The sequence below is a fragment of the Sminthopsis crassicaudata genome, chromosome 2, assembly GCF_048593235.1.
Source record: "Sminthopsis crassicaudata isolate SCR6 chromosome 2, ASM4859323v1, whole genome shotgun sequence".
Lineage (NCBI taxonomy): Eukaryota > Metazoa > Chordata > Mammalia > Dasyuromorphia > Dasyuridae > Sminthopsis > Sminthopsis crassicaudata.
In genome coordinates this window covers 429975077-429997730 of record NC_133618.1, presented here as the reverse complement: position 1 = coordinate 429997730, position 22654 = coordinate 429975077, and the positions used below count along the sequence as shown (strand labels likewise).

Sequence of the window (22654 nt, the reverse complement as noted above, 5' to 3'; positions counted from 1 at the left end):
CAGGCATTATCTACAGTAGGATACCAATGTGACAGGAGCCATGGCAACTGTTGGAAGGAGAGCTTTGCCACCAAAAGCTGTTTGCTCACACTTTCCTTCACTGTTCAAACCACTTAGATAGCAAGGTATAGTGCATAGGCTTCGGTTTCAGTTCTGGCACTTCCATTTATCAATTAAGTTATATTAAGTTCCATTTCCTCTCAAAATCATAGTCTCCTTTATCTATTAAATGCTAAGAAATGAAAATAATTTAAGTACATGCAAAACACTGTTAAACACTGGAGATATTAAGGAAATTAAGATAGTTTCTGCTCTGAAGGAACTCCCTTTCTAATGGGAGGGATATAACATACATAGATTTTGTTTGAATGTCAGATGGAAATGTTTCATGGGTCTTAGGGTGCTGCAGCAAATCAGATGGTAGTCTCTTTAATATTGTTTCTACAGATATAATCATTTCAGTTTCTAATATGAAATCATCTGATAGTTCCAAAGAGTGTGAGCTCTTTCCCAGGTATTTAGGATGACTTGTCTAGGGTTGACTCCAGAGGGTACTGCCATACTAGGATTCTTGGGCTTACCCAACTTGGTAGCAATAGGTTATGGTGGATACTTGAACTTCCTGTAGTTTTTGTGTGACTCAAATGAACTGATAGTTATTACAAGTATTCTGATAATAAAAATAAATCTATCTCAGTGAGCATACTTTGCTTTCTCTGGTTCCCATATTAATCATTACATCTACTGGTATTTTAAGATCACCGTTCACATTGACAACTTGGGGGCTTATAATTTTATTTCAGGCATCCCACATGGTTCTGATGGATCTGCTTATCTGACAGGATTAGAGAAATGCATCAATGAGTTTTCCCAGGTATTAACCTGGTATTATGGTACTACATGGTCAGAATTTAAATAATACTAATTTAGGAAGTAGATAAAAAATGATTGGTATGAGCAAATCGTTCCTTTATTCTAGCTAGATAAAAAGATGGAAAGAAAGCACAAGCTCCTTGTTCCATTAAAAAGGTATTTCAGTTGTATTACCTATAAAATGGGGTGTTTGGATTAGATGATCTCTAAAGTCTCTGATGTCTCAAAATCTAGGAACTACAGATTTAAGTAAACCAAATAAGCAACAGCAATTAAGGGTTGAAGAAAACCTTATAAGTCTCTCCAATCCAACTTTCTCAGAAGACCACAAATTTATAAATAGGAAGGACCTTAAAGATCATATTGTCAAAGCCTCTCATTTTAGATGTTTAGAAAATGAGGTACAAAGAAAGGAATGGTTCATTTTTGGTCACACAACAAGTTATCAAAGCGGGGACTCAAAATTTGTGTACTCAGGCTCCAAATCTAGCATTATTAATTTCTTTTATAATTGTAGTAAAAACAATATCCTATTATTCCCTCTTCCCTACACAAATTAGGCTAGTTCTAGTTTTTCCTTATATGGTATTGAGGTACTGCTCCAGTTCTAAATCTCAAATTGATGATATCACTTCTATTACCTTAGTACAAAGTAGCCACAAGGAATTTCAGGGGCATTTAGAAGCTTGGTAGATGGATTATGATGGGTTAACTAATAGATCATGTTCCAGGCAAGGGAATTTTACTTAGCTGAATTAATTTTGATGTGTCCTTAATGTTGACTTTTGTAGAAACTAAATGTCTCATTTCGACCTACTCATCTAGACTATCAGGGACTAACCTTGACCAGGTCCAGCTTAGAACAATCATGGTACTTCCAACAATACAATGAAGACTAAAGATTCTGAAATGATTTCTAAGAGGCTTACCCATTTGTGTGTATGTGATCTTAATCATTTTGGAGATTCCTTCCAATGATGTAGATTACAAAACATTCATGCCTTTTCAGACTGTAAATCTTTTCCATTTTTTCTTATAAATTTGCCACAGAGGGTCCATCCAATGTGCTGGAAGCCTCTCTTGCCTTTTTCTGACATTGCAAAGATATCAGTTGGAGAGCATGGTTGTCTACTTGTCATCCATCGCTCTTCACGAAATCAGTCCATCTGTCTATGTTTATAGGGACATCTATATATCATACATATATGCACATGTAAAAATTATATATATATATGTATATACATGCATTTGCTTCCCTTCCCCCTAGTCCTCACAACCTACCTTCTCTGGTAGGTAGGGCAGATATTATTACAATTTTACAGATGAGGAAACTGAGGCTCAGCAAGGCTGATTTGCTAAAATAAACAGCAGAGTTGAGATTTGAACTAAGAGCTTCTGGCTCTAGTTTTGATATTCTATAGCAGAAGTACTAAATATGCATCTATTAGCAACATACAATCCATAACACTATGGCCTAAATCAAACTAAAATGTAGTTCCTAGCTTATTTTAATCTGTGATAAATTAAAAAAAATATATGGTGAAGGTCAATATGCAGTCCACAGATATTATGTATTGTCCATTTCTATTTGACTGACACCCACTGTTTTATATTAGAATATCGGAAAATGCACTGAACTGTAAATTTTGCCTCTAAATTACATACTAGCTGTGGAACAAAGCATATTTCTAGAAGGCTGTTTTCTAATCTACAGAATGGGGATAATGATACCTATTGTTATTTCAGTGCTATTATGAAACTCAAGGTAGATAATGTATGAACAAAACTCTAAACCAGGAAATGCCAGATCTTTCATTACAATATTTATAACTGCAGTATAGCTACTTCAGTATCTTCTGGTACTATAGGTTAAATCTTTAGTACTTCATTTGAGTTCTGAGATCCACCTATGTTTTGACACACAATTATTATATAAATTGGCAGTTAGATATTATAATAGAGCAAGCACCAAGCCTGGAGTGAGGAAGACTTATTTGAGTTCAGATACTGTCTCAAGACATTTACTAAATGAGTGATCCTGGGAAAGCCTGTTTGCCTCAGTTCCTCATATGTAAAATGAACTGGAAAAGGAAATGGCAAAACCCTCCAGTATCTTCAAGAAAATCCCAAATGAGGTCATAGAGAATTGGCCATGACTGAAATAACTGAAAACATTGTATGAATTTCTTCTAGAAATATGGCTAAGTCACACTGGATCCATTTATTATTTACTATAACTGAAATTGCAAGGATAAACCTCATTTTCAGAGACTTTTCTTAAACAGAATACATACTTATATTAAGCATGGTATATTCTAATCCTTTTTTTCTGGCATTGTTTTTTTTTTTTTTTTAAAGAGCCCCTTATAACCATATTGTGACTTCTATCTACTAATGCAGATGGAGGATCAGAGAAACTATTCTCTAAGCTCTAGAGTTCCTTATTGCACTGAAAGGTTAAGTGACTTACTCCAAATCACACAGTTAGGATATATCAGAGGCAATGTTTGAACCTATACCATCCTACTTCTGAGGCCAGCACACTATATATTACTCTATACAGCATTTTACAAAGTTTTCTTATGAATCTGAAAAGGGTTTTATGTCAAATAATGGAATTGGCTTATAAGATCTCTAAGGTCCTTTGCTTCCAAGACATCATATTGCAATTTTCATAGAATGGGACAAAACCAGAGTTTTACACTTAAATGATATATACATATATATACATATATACATATATATATATATATATATATATATATATATATATATATATATTCCCCCTCAACTTTTACTGGAACTTTTTGAAAGTTAAAAGCAACAAAAATGTTACAGTGGCATGAGGCCCACGTATCCAGCACTCAAGTGAAATAGCAGATAGAGTATGAGGCCTGGAATGAAAATGATTCATCTTCCTGACTCTGAGTTCAAATTTGGCCCGAGATACTTAGTTTTTTGGATTTGTTTTGTTAAAACCTATCATAAAAAGGATACTAGTTTTGCTGAAGTTCAAACTTTAAAAAAACAAAACAGAACAAAAACTAGTTCTTTTCATTGATTATTTTGGTCTAAGAAAATTTTGTTAAGAAGGAAATGGGAAAAAATTATTACAAAAAGCAGAAAAATATCCTTTAAAGAATGTACAATACAAAGATTAGTTTCTCATCAGGAATTTTAAGCTATTGGTGGTAAATCAGAATATTGTGCTTGAAATGTATGCACCATTAACTAAAATTTGAAATTACATTTATCTGGACTATAGTTAAAAAAAAGACAATTTCATTTCAATCTGAGTTTATTTAATATTTCATCCAGTTGAATTTAAATAGTACATTGACTCCATCAACACTGGCAAGACATTGCTAATACTGAAATTAATAATATCAGTCACTGCCATCACTTAAAATTATATTCCTCTTATAGAACATTAATAGAAATATTAATAACTATTCATCTTTACCAGCCTTAGGATCTTATTGCACTTTAAATTTAAAAAAAAAACAACATTTTTTTTTCTGTAAGACCAGCATAAATTGCCTGAGCTTTGCTCATTTGTTCTTCTTATTAATACCCTGAAACTGTAAAATAAATGATCTGTAGAAAAGCATTAATAGTCTGAAGCTTCAATAAACAAAATTAAAAATATATATGTGTGTGTGTGTGTGTATATGTGTGTGTATATATATATATATATATATATATATATATATATATATATATATATATATATATATATATATCCATGATATTAGTCATCTTTATGTCTGTGCTTTGGTCACATTTTCTTAGTGTGAATAATTTAATTTATCAGTCTTCAAATGAGTGTATGTCCTTTATTAGTGAAAAACATACACTTAATATGAATCAATTATTAGGTTGCTGAAATGATGTTATAAATGAATTGCCAGGAGGCTTTCAAGGTCAATTGAGGCAAATGAAATATATAAAAATCAGTTCATTTAAAGAGAAATATGTCATCATGAATATGTTATGTATGATAACAAATCAGAGAGCCACCAAGTAAACTATAAAGGTCAGTGTGGAATGTTAGGTTTTTCTGTGGACATGTTTATTGCAATAAAATATATCTAATGTTCAGAATGTGTTGGGGAAGCCATTCTTCTCCATTTAGACAGTTTTAAGACAAAAAATATGAGGTAAAAGAATGATGGAAGAGATACAGATAAGAATCATTCCAAGGAGACTAAAGCTTCAGATCTGTTAATCCTTTCAGATGAAAAACACAGAAACAAGTAAAAAAAAATTTGTTTGTGAGAAATTTACTCTGATTAAACAGTAAAAATATCTTACTATTCTATTATTTTCTAAATGTCCACATATTATCTTTAGCCTCGGCATAACAAGAATCTACTTTCAGTGATATGATTAATCTTTTTTTACTTTTAACACTACAAGCTTGAAATTTAAGGTCTAATCTTATATCAAATATATTATACTGCCAATTGTTACAAATGACATAAGCAAAGTGGTGTGCATACTGAATATATTCATACAGAAGATGGAATGTAATTAATAGAGAATATTCAAGTACAGTTTGTAAGGTCATTGATTAATCAAATATGTTTTCTTGGTCTTTCTCAAAGCCAAGAAGAGCTTGAAATAGAAGCCAACACAAGGAACTGGACACATAAAACAAATGCTTGCTGAAACACTAATTTTAAAAAATCAGACAATCTTGATTAAATATCAATGTTTTTAATATACTTTTAAAATACAGTATTGATAAACTGTAGTAGTTTGATAGCTTTAGGCAATTTAAAAGTTATTTAAATACTAAGTAATAGTGTAATGTAATTCAAAATAATACCCATCTATTTCAAAGGAAGGTAGATGCCTTCTTAGGAATTTAAAAATAGAGGGATATACAAAAAGAAATTCATTGCCCACAAATTGTTAAATCAAAAAATTCCTGAAAGGAGAGTTCACAAGGATAGCCTTTATTTTATTCAACAAAAAGGCCTAAAAGTATCTTTTGATTTAAGCCTAAGGAAAGAAGTAGAAATCTGCGTCTATGCTCCATGTAACAGAGGCAGCAGTAGGCTGCATGTCAAGAGTAATGATTTCAGTCTTCTATCCTCTTAGTCTTTGGCCTGCTCTGAATCCCTCCTATATGTGAAAATCTTCTTGACCTTAGATGGGGATACAAGTTGGATTTAATTTTTTAATTACCTTCCATTGCTTGATATTTGATGTAAACATTTTTTCAATCAATTGATCAATAAATATTTCTTAAGTGCCTACTTTGTGCCCAGTCTTATGCTGGATTTGGGCTGTTAAAAACTCTTCTAAAACACCAACCCTGAAAAGGACAGGATGGATTTTCTCAAAGATAACAAGATCCTTTGGATTAAGGTATAATTTTAGCTAACATATTTAGTCAACAAGGTAAATTTGGATAGCAGGGAAATTAACTAGTTATAAAGACACAGGCATTTTTACCGATACTGTTATAATGTATTTGGGTTTGCATGATTATCTTTAAAGTGTTCAAGTCTTTCGATTTATAATCCCTTATTGAAATACACACGTTCTAATTCAGGACTGGTCTCTTGAATCTTGGCTTTCAATTCTGGCTCCAAGCGTGTAACAGACATCGAACTGAATGTGAAAGAAATGGTAAAGTGATTACTTGACCAGAATTCAAGAAGTGAAATGAAACATTCATGCAGATTGAGAATCAGGAATGAATTGATATAAGATAAATATTATTTGGTATTTGGTTAAAAAACAATCATCTTTCCCCTTCTGTTTTATTCCTATTCTTCTTTAAAGCCCAATTCAAATGTGATCTTCTCCATGAAGTTTTTTTTTCTTTTTTATTTCATCTTCTCCTTTCTGAGAATTCACAAAGCACTTTGTTTTCTGTCTGTTGCACTTATAAAATACTGTATAATATAATTCCACTCATCTTATCTCCTTTTTAGATTGAAAGTGCATGAAATTAGGGTCCATGTCTCATTTCAACATTTTTTTCAAGCACCTCACACAATACTCTGTATACAATCATAATTAGGTCAGAAACAAAAGTACCTTGTTCCTAAAATAAAAATAAAACATTGTTTCTTATTTCTTAAATTTTATTCTACATAACTAAGAAAAATCATCTTTGTAAATAATGAAGTACTCTAGAAACATGAATTAACTGATTTGCCCAGTCAGGCAGCTAGCAAATATTTGATTTGGAAGCTTAAACTTAAGTCTCCTGATTCAAAGTCCAGGATTCTTACATAAAATCATTTCATAGATCCACAATTTTAATAATGTCTAGATTCTGTAATTCTAGTGAATGATCTCCATTTGCTACTGTGGTTCAAACAAACAAACAAACAAACAAAAAACTTATTTAGTGATCAATTCTGGTAATAAGTCTTATTGCAATTAGGATAGGCCTCAGATGACAGACACACTGTCACCAGAACCAGCTGAAGGATTTCTTGATTAAGAAGACTATAAGGCCTTCCTTCAAGAATCCACTGTCTATTTTTTATCAAATAGAGACATCAAAAGAGTCTCTCAGTAAAGTTATGATGATTGCAACTCTTTTAAGATACATACTGAGTTTGATTAGTCTTAAATTTTCTACCTGAGTTAATACATGTCTTATTAAAGTTAGTCTTGTTCTTCCATGATTTCTTAAAATCCCAGTACTTCTTTCCTATCAGAAGTAATCTGGACTAAATCTAAATTAAGACTTCAATCTTCCTAAGTTGATATTTCTCCAAATAAAATAGCCAGTAGTGCTAAATACATTACCTTTTCTGAGGAAACAATGCACAACACAGAGGGGTAGCAAACACCAAACTATAAAAGAACAAAGAAATTTTTTGTCATCATAGAAGATATACAGTTTATATCATGCAGTCATGACATATAATTTTCATTACCAAAAAATGATACTATGATTAGATACCTATTTTCTGCACTACTATGTATTTTCTCCAAATACTTGTTTAAAATTAAATATGGTACAAAATCATCTAATGAAAACAGAGGCCAAGTTATGATAAGTTTCTTCTCCATGGTTCTATAAAATCTTTATTCCGTTAAGGGTCAACAAATGGTTTCACATTTTCTGTTCCTTCCCTATGCTCCCATACTCCCCTGATATACTTTATCCTTTAAAAACAATAGAATTAGAGTATTACTCACCAGAAGCCAACTAATCCAACTTGAATAGGAGCACTCATCCAGGGGAACCTCTGCAGTATAAATAAATTACAATCAAAATTCTTTTGCACCAGATATCTATGGACAATTTCCTAGGCTGATGAAATACCAGGTTTAGGGCAGTCCTAAAATTTTTATATTATGCTAACAGCTACCAACTCAGGCTTCTCAACCCTATCTAAAATGTACATATGAGTAAGTAATCAAAGGTCAATTGACCTTTAACAGCACATGTCAATTAATATTTGAATATATAAATTGTGTGCAACAATTCAAGCACAAATTAACTTTGGTTAATTGTGTTATCAGCACATAAGTAATGTTCATAATATCTTTTTTCTTGTTTTGTTAGTGAGAACAAAGTTAAATGAGTAAGTTTTGCTGGTCTTTGGTTAAGGGAAAAAAAGAAATTGGAATTTTAAGTTAATAAAGGAGGTAATAAAAATAGACTTAGTTAAAATACTTGAAAATTGTTATCATAACCACAAAAATAATAGAGTTGGAGAAATAATCAGATTGTGGTTAGCCACTGCCAATGATATATTTTCTTGCTTAATGATAACCTTAAAGAGCAGTCTATTTATATCAAAATAGGGTTCAAATTTTATCTCCCAAACTGACTGCTTACATAGTCAAGTCACTTAATCTCCCTGACTCTGAGATTTCTCATCTTTAAAATATGGGTTAATAATATTTGCAATTAGCTATCTCATTATGAGGAAAACACTTTACATTCATAGTTTTTTTTTTTTTTTAATTACATAAGGAATGTAAGTTCCTACTATTTGAAATTTCCCAGACATATTATTCCTGCCTTCAGGATTGCGGGCTGAAAATGTCTTAGGACTCAAATCTCAGTTCTAATCTTTATAAGGACATCATTTACTCAATAAACTTATTGCATTTTTGTGAGAATGCTCCTGGAAAAGTGGAAAATCTCTTGGTTTTAGAATTAGAGAACTTGGGTTTAAATTTTAGTTCTTTCATCACTGTATGATCCCAAGCAGCTTCTTTATCTCATCTATGCTTCAGTTCTTGATTTGTAAAATGATAACATTGAACAAGAAAGATGGCCTCTAAAAGTCCCTTTGACTCTAAATCTTTATAATGTAACTATAAAACAGTAAGACTAATTTCCAACAGGCTCAACATATTTCCTCCATTAATCTCTTAGAAGGCAGGGGGGGGGTTAAATCTAAATCCATGGAATATAAGTTTTTTTTGACATATTTTGTAGAGGACAAACTTGCAATCTTTTGTATATTATGCTAACTAACTGAGATAATCAATATTATGAGCAGATAGTTAATACACCTTTTATGTAGGAACAATTTTTAAAATAAAATTTGGAATGAAATATTATTTAATCAAGATGTCAGTTTAATTACTAATGATGGTTCATCAGAAAGATTACAAAAATAACCATTCTTAATGAAAAAACATTCATAAACACATCAAATTTTGTGCAGTAGCATTTTGCCATCTTCCCACTACTACTGATATTTTCCCCCAAATAATACTCTGGGAAAATATAAGAAAAGAGATATGTAGATCAGATTGAGGATCTGACTCCCTACTGGAAATATAAAAGTGTGGAGCACAAAAATGCTACCTATGTTCCTTGACATTTAAAAACATTATGACATCATGGTATCATGGCAAAATCAAAGGAGATTTGAATTACTACTGTTTGATTTTAAAAAGTAATTTCTTCCCTTCAAGACTAACTTTCCTCCATATCTGTCCAGTAAGGGCACTGCACTTAAGATCTAAGGATCAATCCAGCTTAGAAAAATCTGTGACTGAATTCTAGACAATGATTAGTCATACTGAACTGCATCATACAGAAAGAAGCAACATATCAGAAAATTATAGAATGAGGAAGTTTACTACCCATTCATTAATAATTTCTCCCTGGTTTAAAATGAATAGGAAAAAAAAGAGCAAACCTCAAATAAATTCCTTCCTTTTTTCATGAGATGGAGAGCCTTAGTTCTGAGAGATCATACCAACAAGTTATTAATTGTGGCAATATTTATCAAGCCAGAAAGCTTTTGACTAGGACTATCTACTCCTAATAATCTAGAACTAGAAATAGTCTGAGAAGACTTTAGAACTCAATTTGTCTTCTTGTTTTGTAAATAATAAACTGATAACCAAACAGTTAAAATTACATGTCCAAAGCCATATCACAAACCCAGGTCTTCTGACTCAAGATCTACACTCTGCTTTCCTAGTGAAAAAGAAGATAAGCATAGAAACACTCTCCAAAGAAAGCACAATATGATTACTTTTTTGGCTCCAGAAACTTATAAGAATATGTATCAGAATACATACAGAATATACATGCAGAAGAGTGCTGTGATCTGCAGTTATGGAGGGAGAAGAAAACCATGGATCCTCAAAAGATTTAAGTTAAGAAAACTCAGAAAAACACTGCTCCTACCATGAGGAATTCTCTTCATTAACTGCAATGATTAACAGCTACAATGGTATGATTATAAAAGTATAAGCCCAATGTGGCCATTGAGGTGATGTGAATTTTTCATTGACTAGGAGTTTAAGATCTTTCCTAGTAATCTATCACATTTGGAGGATTTCTCAATATTGACAAAATTCATTAGTTAACTAGACTGAACCTACCACTGAAACCTAGCAATGTAGAAAAGTATGGAGGGGCAGAGGAGAGCAAACGATCCAGAGTTAATCAACAGCTTCTACCCAGCAAAAAACCAAACCAAACCAAAAAAAGCTAATGTAAATACCACCATAATAAAGTAGTAATTGTTATGGCAACAACCATCTCTAATTTTGGCCCTGCTACTATTCCCATTTTTTCTTTCTCCCAATTGGGAGGAATAGGAAACTGAATTTCTCAGGAAAAAAACATTACTTGCCCAAGATCACACTATTAGCAAATAGCATAGCCAGGTTTGCCATCTAGATATTCTGACTGCTATATCCCAATATCTTTTCTCTTCCTCACACTGTGCTGAAGAATTCTTATTCCAATACCTTCTAAGCACATGAAGTAGTATAAAGGATTTTCAGACAAGCAAAGAAGATTGAGAAAAGAGAGTGGAAATGAAAAACTGAGGCTAAAATATTAATCCAAGCAAAGTGTGATGATAATTTGCATTCAAGTAATGGCTACCCGAGTACAGAGAGAAGAGGCTAGATGCAATACATGTTTGACAGCTTCCTCATCTAGCAAATGAAGGAGATAGAATAGGCATTTAAGGTCTCTAACCTTATGATTCTGATTCAGGTATGTACAATGTGCTTTTCAGATAACAGGCAAATTTCCTCATTTTATTCCATGCATCATCAGGAAGCATAATATAAATGAGTTGAACGGGATTCATTAGAGAAATCCAAAATTGGAAGACAACTCAACAGCTATCTATTTTAAACCCATTTTGCAGATTAAGAACCCAAGATGTTTTGGAATTTGTGACTTATTTAAGCCACAAGTGCTTGAAGTGGCATTTGAGGCTCCCTCCTTCCTTCTAGGGGCCAGCATTCTTTCCACTGTACCATGATCATATTTGCATCACTGGTCTATTTCTTCATACAGAGAAATAAAATAGCTTCCACTTGTCCAACAGACATAGTTATGTCCTATTTAAAAAAGAATTTTGGCATCAAGTCCTAGTTCTACTGCTGAGGATTTAATGTGACTTTGAGCAAGTGCCTCATTCTCTTTGGGTCTGTCTTTAGCCCTGCAGAATGAGATATCTGACCTAGATGAACTTCTAGATCCTTTGAAGTTTTAATACGGTGACAAAAGTACAATCATCCCATTATTATTGAAATTCAGAAACAACTCTAAATGTCATGAGAATAATGAAATAATACTTGCAATATATGACCCAGCTATCCTCTCATTCCCCATCTTTAACTAGTCAAAAAAAATTTCCTGTTTCAAAAAGGCTTGAAAAGAGAAATGTACATTTTTTAATAAAATCAATCATATACAATGTTGATGGGAGCATGTCTGTTAGTAAAGCAGACTGGAAGTATTGTCACTGCATTGGAGCCAAGATGCTATGAAATGATGAATTTTTGGAAGTCATGAATGGGCATGAAGAAGGTACTGGTTAAATCAAAGTTCACTGCTAATTCATTTTACCTTGAAGAAATCATTTTCAAATCCATCTGCAAAATTTGTAAACACCATACATTGGTTATACTAGGTAGTTGGCTGCTAAATTCAATTATTTCTTTCTTCTTCAAAAAAGTTGATCTGATATAATAATACTGTTTTTATGCATATTATAAACACTTATTTTACAAAATTTTTATTTTTATGAGGGAAAAGGAGTACATGACTATTATGTATGTTTGGGACCTCCCTGATGTCTAAAGTTGTGCATGGTTATTGTACCTTTAGAAATATAAGAAGTCTGGTAATTAATTACTTTAAATAAATGATAGCCTTGTTCAGTGTATATGTATATGTATATCACCCAAACACACACTCATATTCTCTTTCTCTCTTCCCAAAGGCTAAATTTTTCTGAGAAAAATATGATAACTTTCAGTTATTCTGTCATCATATTTATTGATTACATTGGATTAAACTCTTTCCTTACATGAGGTCATGAGTTGCTAGAGACAGGGATCATGTAATTCTTATTAATTTCTCTATCTCTTGCAGCATCTTGCATAGAATGCTTCCCACAAAAAAAAATTGTGCTAATGTTTGATGAAATGAAGTGCCAATATTCTAGAAATTCCCAACCATTATTATTATGCAATATTATAGAGACTTGAAGAGTTAATACATTCCTTAAGTTAATCAATATATTCACATAGTGATCAAAACACCATATTAATGCAGATAAAAGGTGAAACTTTTCCCAATTACTCAAATGCTATAGGCCTCCCTCCTAAACTATATTGTATTTAACTACTATGAATTTATTTGTTTTTAATGTCTTTCCTCTGTTTTCCCTATTAGAATGTAAGCTCAATGAGAAGGATTACTATCATCTTTTAAATTTGTTTCCTCTACACCTGGCAGATGTTTATTATTAAAGTTAAAGCAAGTTCTTAATAAACGCTTGATGATTAAATGAACTGAATTTATTTTTAAAAAAAACTTATAAATGCCCCTCCTGCCAAGGAGATGGGATTGTCATAATAAGTGAAAATATTTCCTTTTCTCTAAAAGTGTTGTTCTTATATTAAAATACTATGTTCAAAACTGAAGTAGAATTTATTCTGAGACATCATAAAATCCTTGCTTTTCTTGAGCTGAATTCTATTTTATCAAAGAATAAAACCTGGACATCAGTTTTCAAATACAAAATAAATCAAATGAGCTACATGCTAACTTATTGTTTTGAGATCACTATCATCAAAATAGTGTTCTAAATTCTCAAGAAGTCCTCAGATAAGCTATTCTGTATTTTAAGAGGAAAGGTATTGCCTATTCAGGATGTTCTGTGGAGTAATTTTTATGTTTATTAATCCAAATACAATATCTCTTCTTTTACTTTTAAATAAACATTCCATATTAAAGCTCAAGATGAATGAGGTCTAATGACTCAACAGAACATTTTCCTCATCAATATCTTTGGAAGTTTCAAATTTCTGAAAGAAATATGCTTTGGAAATAAGAAATATCTTTTTATTTGAACAGGAATACTTTATTCAAGTGCTTTTTATTCATTTATCAGCTTGTATTGGACAAGAAATCAACTGAAAGGGGAAATGCTGGTGGTAGCCTGGAAAATCTGGTATATATAAACAACTAAAAAGATGCTATAAATAGACTTACCTTTAAAAATGCTTTTTTCTCCAAAGTGTTCATTATAAATGGAGGGATGGCTGAATAGAAAGGAAAATATTCTTAAAACTTCAAATGCATTGATTGTATTTAACATTTTCTATTGCAACCTTATAGCAAATTCATGTCACTTTCTGGCTATTTAAACATGGACAGAGGATCCTCTTATGTATTAAAAAAAGATCCACTAATAGATATTAAAGTCCTAGAAATGCTTCTGTTTGTTGATGTCACTGTGTTGTTTTATATCCTGGAACCTTGCAGTTCAGAACCTCCTGGAAGAGTTCTATAACCACTCAAAGTTTTTGACCTAAACATCCACAAGAAAAATATTAAATGGACAAATAATGCCTATCTAAAGTGTGACATTCTGTCACACATACAAAAAAAGTTATACAATTATCTCTTCCATATCACAAGGAATCTAGAAAAATCTATGTCAAATGTTTTGGCCCTCCATTTGTACCAGAGACATGAATTTTTTTTTTTTCTTCTATAGAGTTTTTACAGTATCACATTATCTGGGTTTCTAAATTTTTCTGTGTTGTTTATTGGCCTTTGAACATTGTGCTTCTGCAAAACTTTCCCAAAATTCCCATTTTGATTTGTTATGTTGACCCATGATATAACAAAATTGCAATGGGAAAAGTTGTGATATGAAGAGGGATAACTATACACATATATGTGTATGAAACACAGTACAAATGGACAATGAGTTGGACTTCTAATTAAAGAGATCAGTGGGTTAAATTACTTTCAGGAAACAGGTTTCTTTAATACTCTCAGAAAAGTCAACTTTTAATTATCAATAAGCTACCTGTGTTATATGGGTATGAGACAAATACAATAAATACACCAAAGAATCAAAAATAAGTATCAAGCAGAGGGAAAAAGGTGTAAGAACATACACACACACACACACACACACACACACACACACACACACACAAACACCTTCAAAGAAGAACTAGAGTATAAGATATCAGAGAAATGTACAACTAAAAAGATAATGTAACTGGTCCTGGGATTGAAGAAAGTACGCATCCTAGTGCTCCATTGGTATCTCTGCCAAGTAAAGAAGGTCCCCAGGATTCTTGGTCACCCTATCTAAATTTAAATTTGAATATGTATAAACATTATAAAGGACCAATAGATTAGTATGAATGGGTTTCTGATTTGCACTCTCAGAGGGAATATTCAAATTGAGATTCCAGAGTCATTGGAGTATTATGGTGTACTTTGAGAGTATAGAATCAGCTTGACAAACTTGATTACATTTTTAAACTTCACAATTTTAAAAAATCCCACAATGTATAAACTACAAATGATCTCATGTGGAACACTGAATTAACAATTTAGTTTACAAAGACATCAGAGAGTCCATGTGAATGGTATGGTAACAAACTGTCCTCAGAGAATCTACATAGGTAAGAAATCCTACATAACATGAGCTGGAATTTTATTGAATCAGTTCTTTCATTTTAATAGACATCAGCCCATAAATGAGAAATCCAACAATCTGATGATTGGGATAGGGTTGAATCAAAAACTACCTCAATGGTCATCAGAGAATACATATGAGATAAATATTATAAATATGCAAAGAGCAGGCTTTTAATACATGGGAAAAACTTTCTAAATGTGGCATTCATGAGAAAGTTTAAGTTAGGACTCACATCTCAATCCAATGTAAATCTAAGAATGAAATTTTCTAAATACCCTTATGATATGAACAAGATCTATGGTATTTGTGATTATTCAATTAGAAATTTTCTCTAGGATAGGAGAAAAGTTTCCAGTATCACTGGACTAGCTATTTATCACTCTTTTTAAAAAAATGCTTTCGACATTTCTTTTCTGACTAGCACTGGGTCCTGTAAAAGGCAGAACTCTGGAGAAGTATACTTGAAAGAAGGTGTTAACTCAGTGGAATTGATAAGACAATGGTCATCTAGTTTAGCATGGTGATGAATAGTTCTTTAGTTCCGTATGATTGATTTAATCTTGCAAGATGTTAACTCAGTGGAATTAAGATAATGATTCTCTAGTTTATATATACTTAGTAAATATAGTTCTACAAGATTGACACCTCCCATGATGTATGTGTATATAAGAGCCACAAGCACTTGTTAAGGAATAAGGAAGGGTTTGTTCTGATTGTGCTGGGAGGTTCACCCACTCTATCACACTATGTCCTTGAGGAAGGACTGCTGTGAGTGCCTCTTTTGTAGCAAAAACTGATATTTTCAAGGGTTTTTAAGTAACTATTTCAACCACATTGCATAAAGCCAGTCCAACTTCTCTCAAAGCTACTTGAGCTTCTTTTGTAAACTGGCGTGGTGAGTTTAAAGCACTGTCTCCCCTTAAAATGTCATATAATAGTTGTAAATGATTGATAATTAAGCATAACACTGGACATCTATTAACTTTTGAAAGTCACTTAAGGTGTTCAATTTCTCTGTTCTTAAAAAAAAAGGTTTTATACTGTAAGCACCTTAGGATATACTTCATATCCTAAATATTGAAAAGGAATATGACTTTGATTTTTTTCTGGAGCTATATGCAATTTGTAGTTCCTTAGTGTTTCTTTTGTAGACATGCTTCTAACATTTACTCCTCAGGTGCACACCCCAAAATATCATCCATGTTATATAATAACATAACTTTTGCAAATGCTTTTCTTACTGGAATAAGAGCAGAAACAGCATACATTTACCACATAGTAGGGCTATTTTTCATTCCCTGTAGCAAAACTGTCCATTCATAGACTTTTTATAAGGCTCATTTAAGTTAATGCTGGGCTCTGAAAAGGCAGATCTTTTAATATCCTCCTTATCTAAAGGGATAGAATAGAAACAATCCTTAATGTCTATAACCCAAAGAGGCCATTCTCTAGGCAACTGAGTAGGAGATGGAAGTCCAGGCTGAAGAGTTCCCATATGTTCATTTACTTTTCTTAAATAAGTCAACATCCTCCATTTTCCAGATTTCTTTTTTACAACAAACACAGGGAAATTCCAAGGACTTAAAGAAGGTTGTAAGTGTCTTTGGTCAAGTTGCTCCTGTACTAACTATATCTATTAAAGCCTGAATTTTATCGCTACTTAAGGACCACTGTTCTACCCACACTGTTCTACCCCATTGAATGGGAACAGGTGAGAGTGCAGGCAGGCCTTAAACAGCAGCTCTGCCTAAAAAGCCAAAATATTCCTTTGTAATCCTAACTGCTTTAAATTGATGGGAATTTTTTCAACTATAAAAGGAGGAAAAACTCCTGTTTCACCTTCAAATGTCCATCTCAAAGAAGTAGCACTAACTTCAGTGCTATTGATCCTCCTATGCCAGACATATGGGTGTCTGCCTTAATCCTTGGCCAATGACTGGGCCAAATGCAGCTCTAATGCTTGGACAATCTGTACCTGTGTCTACCAACCTTTTCAATTTTCAATGGTATGTCATTTACATAGAGAGTGAGCATAGGACAGTCAGCAGCAGTGTAGAATATTCCTGGATTCTGCTGCTGGGAAGTCAAAATCTGGGAAACTATTATAAGATTTGCCTATTGGGAGTCTATATGAGTAAAACCTGATGCTACTACTTCTCCTGATTGATAAATCACACATTTACTACCTATTAGTGATTGGGATATTAGCTACACAGTAGTTGTGCAATGAATTTCACATTCTGATGCTATTTTGTTTGAGCTATTCTTTAGCTTTATGCTGGGGTGGCTCTAAATATGGACTGAAAAACCATCAAATGATTTATAATTAGAGCACAGGTTTAATTCTAGATTAAATAAATTCCTACTGTAAGACCTAAACTGACTAGTTTTAGAATCCTTTAATAAAATATTTTAAGAGACCCAGTTTGAACCATAGTCCTTGGAATTCCACTTGAATCATAGTTCATTTGTAGGACTTAATCCTTTCCCTAAAATTTAGACATTCCTATTAAAGGATATATTTCTTAATCCTATTATGGTTTTTTTTTTAAATCCTATCTCCTCCTCATCTCAAAAACAAAAACAAAAAAACAAACAAACAAACAAAAAAGAATTAAGTTATCTAATGAACCACACTAACCCATGCCAGGAGCTGCCATAAGGATTCTAGAGATAACCACTTGTGCAATAGCTTGTTGTGCAGCATTGACTGATTCACCTAATCGGTTTCCATTTTCATCTGTAACAGGAATACCAACTTTGAGTTCCCTATAGAAAAATAATAAAAAAATTATATATGCTTTTGTATTTTGTGGACAAAACCCATTCAGTAAATACACAATCTTTTAAAGACCTAAATGCACATATATGAATTATCTATTAGGAAAGTGTTATAATTATTTTTAGAATACTAAAATATGACAGGGTAGTAGATGGAGTAAAGATGACCTGTTAGTCACATGTTGACTGTGTCCTACTTAGGGAAGGCTTTCATCTCATTCCCAGGAAATTCTTGAAGGCTCCCCACTGTAAAGGAGTTTCTAATCTCCTTTAGTAAAGGGAATTCCTCACTAAAAAAAAAATACCTATTTCAATGAAATCACAAGTCCAATAAAGTAAAATAAAAAAAGATCTAATTCATAGTTTCTCAAAAGAGATAGTATATTAGATTATAATTTAATTGAATTGATCTTTTCCATACTGCTACAAAAGCTTATATTAGTGGATACAACATGCTCCATTAATAGTTACTAACACTAAAGTTCTATATTCCACTTTTACCCTGGTGCTTGTAATCTAATCCAAAATGCCTTTTCTCGTTCTTTCTTCTCCTTTTAACTTTTGCCAGTTCTAAAAAAATACTTCCAAAGATATAAATTAATATTACTTTAAGCCTAAAATAAGTGCTCTAGGAAATTCTTTTTTCAATTTGTTTTGGGCAGTAGACTTTTATTTTAACCTAGATCTAATGTCTCACATAATTAAATTTATGTCTCAAAAGCACCATTTTTTTTTCATGAGAATACCAAAAGTTAATATTAGAGAGTTAGTGCCTACTACCCAATACAAGCTTGTGCAAGGGACATTTCTATTCCAAAAGAGTATGATAATCTTACCTTTGTCTCATTAATGGAATATTAATGCAATTAGCAGCAGCTACAGCAGCAAAAGGAACCATACGTCCTATGAGGGGTGAGACATGCTACGAAAAGAAAAATTTAAAAATCATTTTAATAGCTCTACAATATGGAATGATCTATTTCTTCATTTAAAAACTTTAAAATTATAATACCATAAATTAAATTCAATTTAGATCACTAAGCATTTATTAATTCCCTAATATGTATAAGGATAAGGATCCATCCTAGGCATAAGGAAGTTACAGACAAAAGAACAAGATCATTCCTGTACTGTTTGTGCTGTTTTTGTTCCTGTCCTAGTGAAGCTTAAAAGCTAGTATGGATAAAATTAATATAATTTTTAAAAAACAAAGTATATGCTTTTAAAAAAAAGAAGGTCTGAGGAAGAATAGAGTACTATTCCACAGTCAAGGAAGCAATAGGATGAGGTATGGAATAGGGAAGCAGAACCTGTTGCCAGTAGACTTAAAATTATCTTCCCTCTTAATCTGAAACTGTATATAAAAATAAGCAAAACTAATGGATTAATGCTTGGATGTACAATACAGTGCTCTCAGAAGTGTCTGGGAAGGAAGGTAAAAAGAAGAATCAGATGAATACTTTATGATAGAGCAGTGCAATTCAATTAGTTTGGCATTCAAGTGTGATTTTCTATGTACGTATGTTTTTCTATGCTGCATCCTTGATGCAATCTTTTGTCTCAAACTGTACTATCTAAGAACTTGGGGCAGAAAGAAAACTGTTTAGTTAGCTGATGATGATCCTGCATCACAATTAATCTGTCCTTGGCCACACTCTGTGAACATTTCTTCTGTTGTCTGGGATATATTCATTTCTGTCTATGACAGTCATATAGCCAGAGATTGACATCACTTTTGATTTGGTTTTGCTTAAAGAAAATCTCCATGTAGAAAATGAGATTGAATGAATGCTAGGCAATAAAGAATGTGGTCTGTCAAAAAGCAATAGAGATCGTAGAAGTGTATATTCATATATTCTGACATAAGAATATGCAAGATAAATTTAAACAGGAATCTCCAGAATAGTGATATTATGTATTAGAAGGAATTATAATTAAACATAAATATATTTTAATACAAATATAATTAAATATATAACCATAAATAAATCTATTACATATACTTTCAGGAAAGCATCAAAAGATCAAGCTTCACTTTTCAGTGTTGTTTCATGTTATTTACATTTATAGACTTGGAATATATGTGTGTATATGTGTACATAAATATGTGTGTACACACACATTTAACTAGTATTTTTAAATGATTCTCAAATTTACTTATTGAGCATCATAATAAAAGAGATAGGTGATAGGCACTGATTATGATGAGAAGTTATAAAACTTTTTGAAGGAAAGAAAGAGCTGGGAAAAAGTTACAGAGATCAGTAGAAAGAAAAAGATGCCGAAAAAGTTTAACTGTGGAAAAATGAAAAATACCTTGGTTAGTGCATTAAGTCCCAACGCAGTTACTACAGCACCTGTGGTGGCAGATACATATGCTGTTCCCAATTGGCTGTAAAGAACAACATACATATCACATTTACATAACAAAGTATTGTGATACTTTTATCCAATAATTATAGACAAAAGAGTAAAAAGCATCTAATTCAACAACTCAGAACTTTCTTGTCATAGTATATGTTCTCAAATACCAATGAACCCACATTTATTACACACCTTTTATATGCCAGGCATGGCAGATGCATGAACAAAGAATGAAACAATCCTTAGTACAAGGACTTTATGTTCTAAAGGGGGGAATCAATACATATGTAAAAATGTACAGAAATGACAAATAAATCCAATTGAATAAAAAGTAACATTTAAGGTAGTTTTAGAGGACTAGCACTACACACAGGATAGTCATATGTGAAAAACAAAGAGAGAAAATCAGTATAGCTGAATCACATAATACAGGAGAAGGAGCAATATAGAATGATACAAGAAAGACGAGCAGGGGCCAGGAGTTTTAAAACTAAACAGTGGAGTTTATATTTTTTCTTAGAATCAATAGGAAACCACCAGAGTTTATTGAGTGGGGGAGTTACATATTCTTATGTACTTATTGGCAGGAGTTTATAAGTAAGACTGGAGCAGGATCATGACCTATATAATGAGTTTTCCCAGGAAATGTGTAAATAACTGCAAATTATTATTTCCAATAATCTGCTGAAGAGGCAGTGAGGGGCTAAATTAAGGTGGTAGCTATGAGTTCAGAAGAGACATTAAAGGGATAGAATGTCAAGATTTGGCATCCAATTTGATACTTAAGTGAGGGAAAGTAAGGAGTGAAAAAAATGCTGAAATTTACCATTCTGGGAGACTGAAAAGATGGGTAATATTTTTTAACAGAAAACAGGAAAGTTTAGAGAGTTTGAGGAGAAATAGAATTAGTTCAATAGCAGACATACTGAATGTGAGATGTCTTCAGAATCTCTGATTTTAAATATCTATTGGATATCTAGTGATAAGAGTTAAGTTCAGGAGAAAGGAGGGCTAGAGGCATTATACAGGTTATTTCAAAAGTCTTAGTGCATTTTTAAAGTATGTATTGATGTATATATTCACAAACATATAGATGTATGTATGTATATGTAAAGAGAAGAGAAAAAGGGGAAGTAAGTACAAGAGAAAATGGAGAGGGAGATTGAGATGATAAAGAACGAGGTGGAGGGTGAGCAAGTGAGAAAGACTGAGTGTGAGAAATGATAACAAAAATTAGCATAATTATTAAAAGTTAATAAGTTATAAATAAGCTCAAGGATAGAAGCCCTCTTTTACTCTCCACTCCTTATTATAAGGTTCTGAGTATAGTTAGCTCTTAAACTTTTTTTTTTAATTAATACAGAGACATTTGATATTTGGCTAAACAATTTATAGTATATATATTTTTAAATTACATTATTAAAGTGGTCAAGTTAAGTCCTGCTATGCTTACATTAATCAAAAGTGGTTGCCTAAAAAATTTCAAAATGGTCTAACTTGGCATCCTTCCTTCCACATTACTACAGGGAACTATAAAAAAATGTCTTTTAGTGGAGAAAATGGAGCCCTAAATTAAAAATTATTTATTAAATGAGAACTTTCTGTCCAAACAAGGGAGGTAATAATTTTATCGAACTCTGCCCTGGTCAGACTACATATAGTATATTATATTTATTTCTGAGATGTATTTTAGAAGGGACATTGACATGAAAAAAATCAACTAGTAGGAAAATGAAAATCTGAATATTAGTTGAAAAAAACTGTCAATGATATGTTTATAGAAAAGAAGGCTTAGAGAGCAAATAATTGCTTTCTTCACATATTTGATGGATTGTTATGTAAAAGAGCAATTAGTTTTATGCTGTTCTGATCAAGAGACCAGAGTTATAAGGAATGAACAGTGGAGAGGCAAATTTCAGCTTTATTTTAAGAAAAAACCCTTCTGAAAAAGTAGTATTCCAATGATTCTTTTTGACATAGAAATGACCCTCTCTCTCTAGGAGGAAATAAATCATATTATTATTAATTATATTATTAATTAGCATATGTAATTATATATATATATGAGATAATATATGTTATATATGATATAAATTAAACCCAAAAAAGGAATTTGTGGAGTTGATTTTAATGTGCCTAAAGCTATAAGAAACCTTTTAGCAGATTATTTGGCCATCTTGAATTGTGCTATTTATAAGTACTTTGCA

The 22654-nt window shown here is 32.1% G+C and overlaps 1 protein-coding gene across 1 annotated transcript in view; it reads right to left on the bottom strand.

Annotated features, from left to right (window-relative positions):
* Positions 1–5576: 5576 nt before the first annotated feature.
* SFXN1 (sideroflexin 1) overlaps positions 5577–22654 on the bottom strand; it is a 42349-nt gene continuing 25271 nt past the window's right edge. Inside the window, exons 6-12 of the mRNA XM_074292111.1 lie at positions 20400–20475; positions 18920–19005; positions 17944–18071; positions 13850–13899; positions 8047–8096; positions 7651–7698; positions 5577–6495 (exon numbers count right to left, since the gene is read on the bottom strand). Of these exons, the coding sequence (XP_074148212.1) occupies positions 6399–6495; positions 7651–7698; positions 8047–8096; positions 13850–13899; positions 17944–18071; positions 18920–19005; positions 20400–20475 (535 nt within the window). The 3' untranslated portion in view covers positions 5577–6398. The remainder of the gene's footprint in view (positions 6496–7650; positions 7699–8046; positions 8097–13849; positions 13900–17943; positions 18072–18919; positions 19006–20399; positions 20476–22654) is intronic.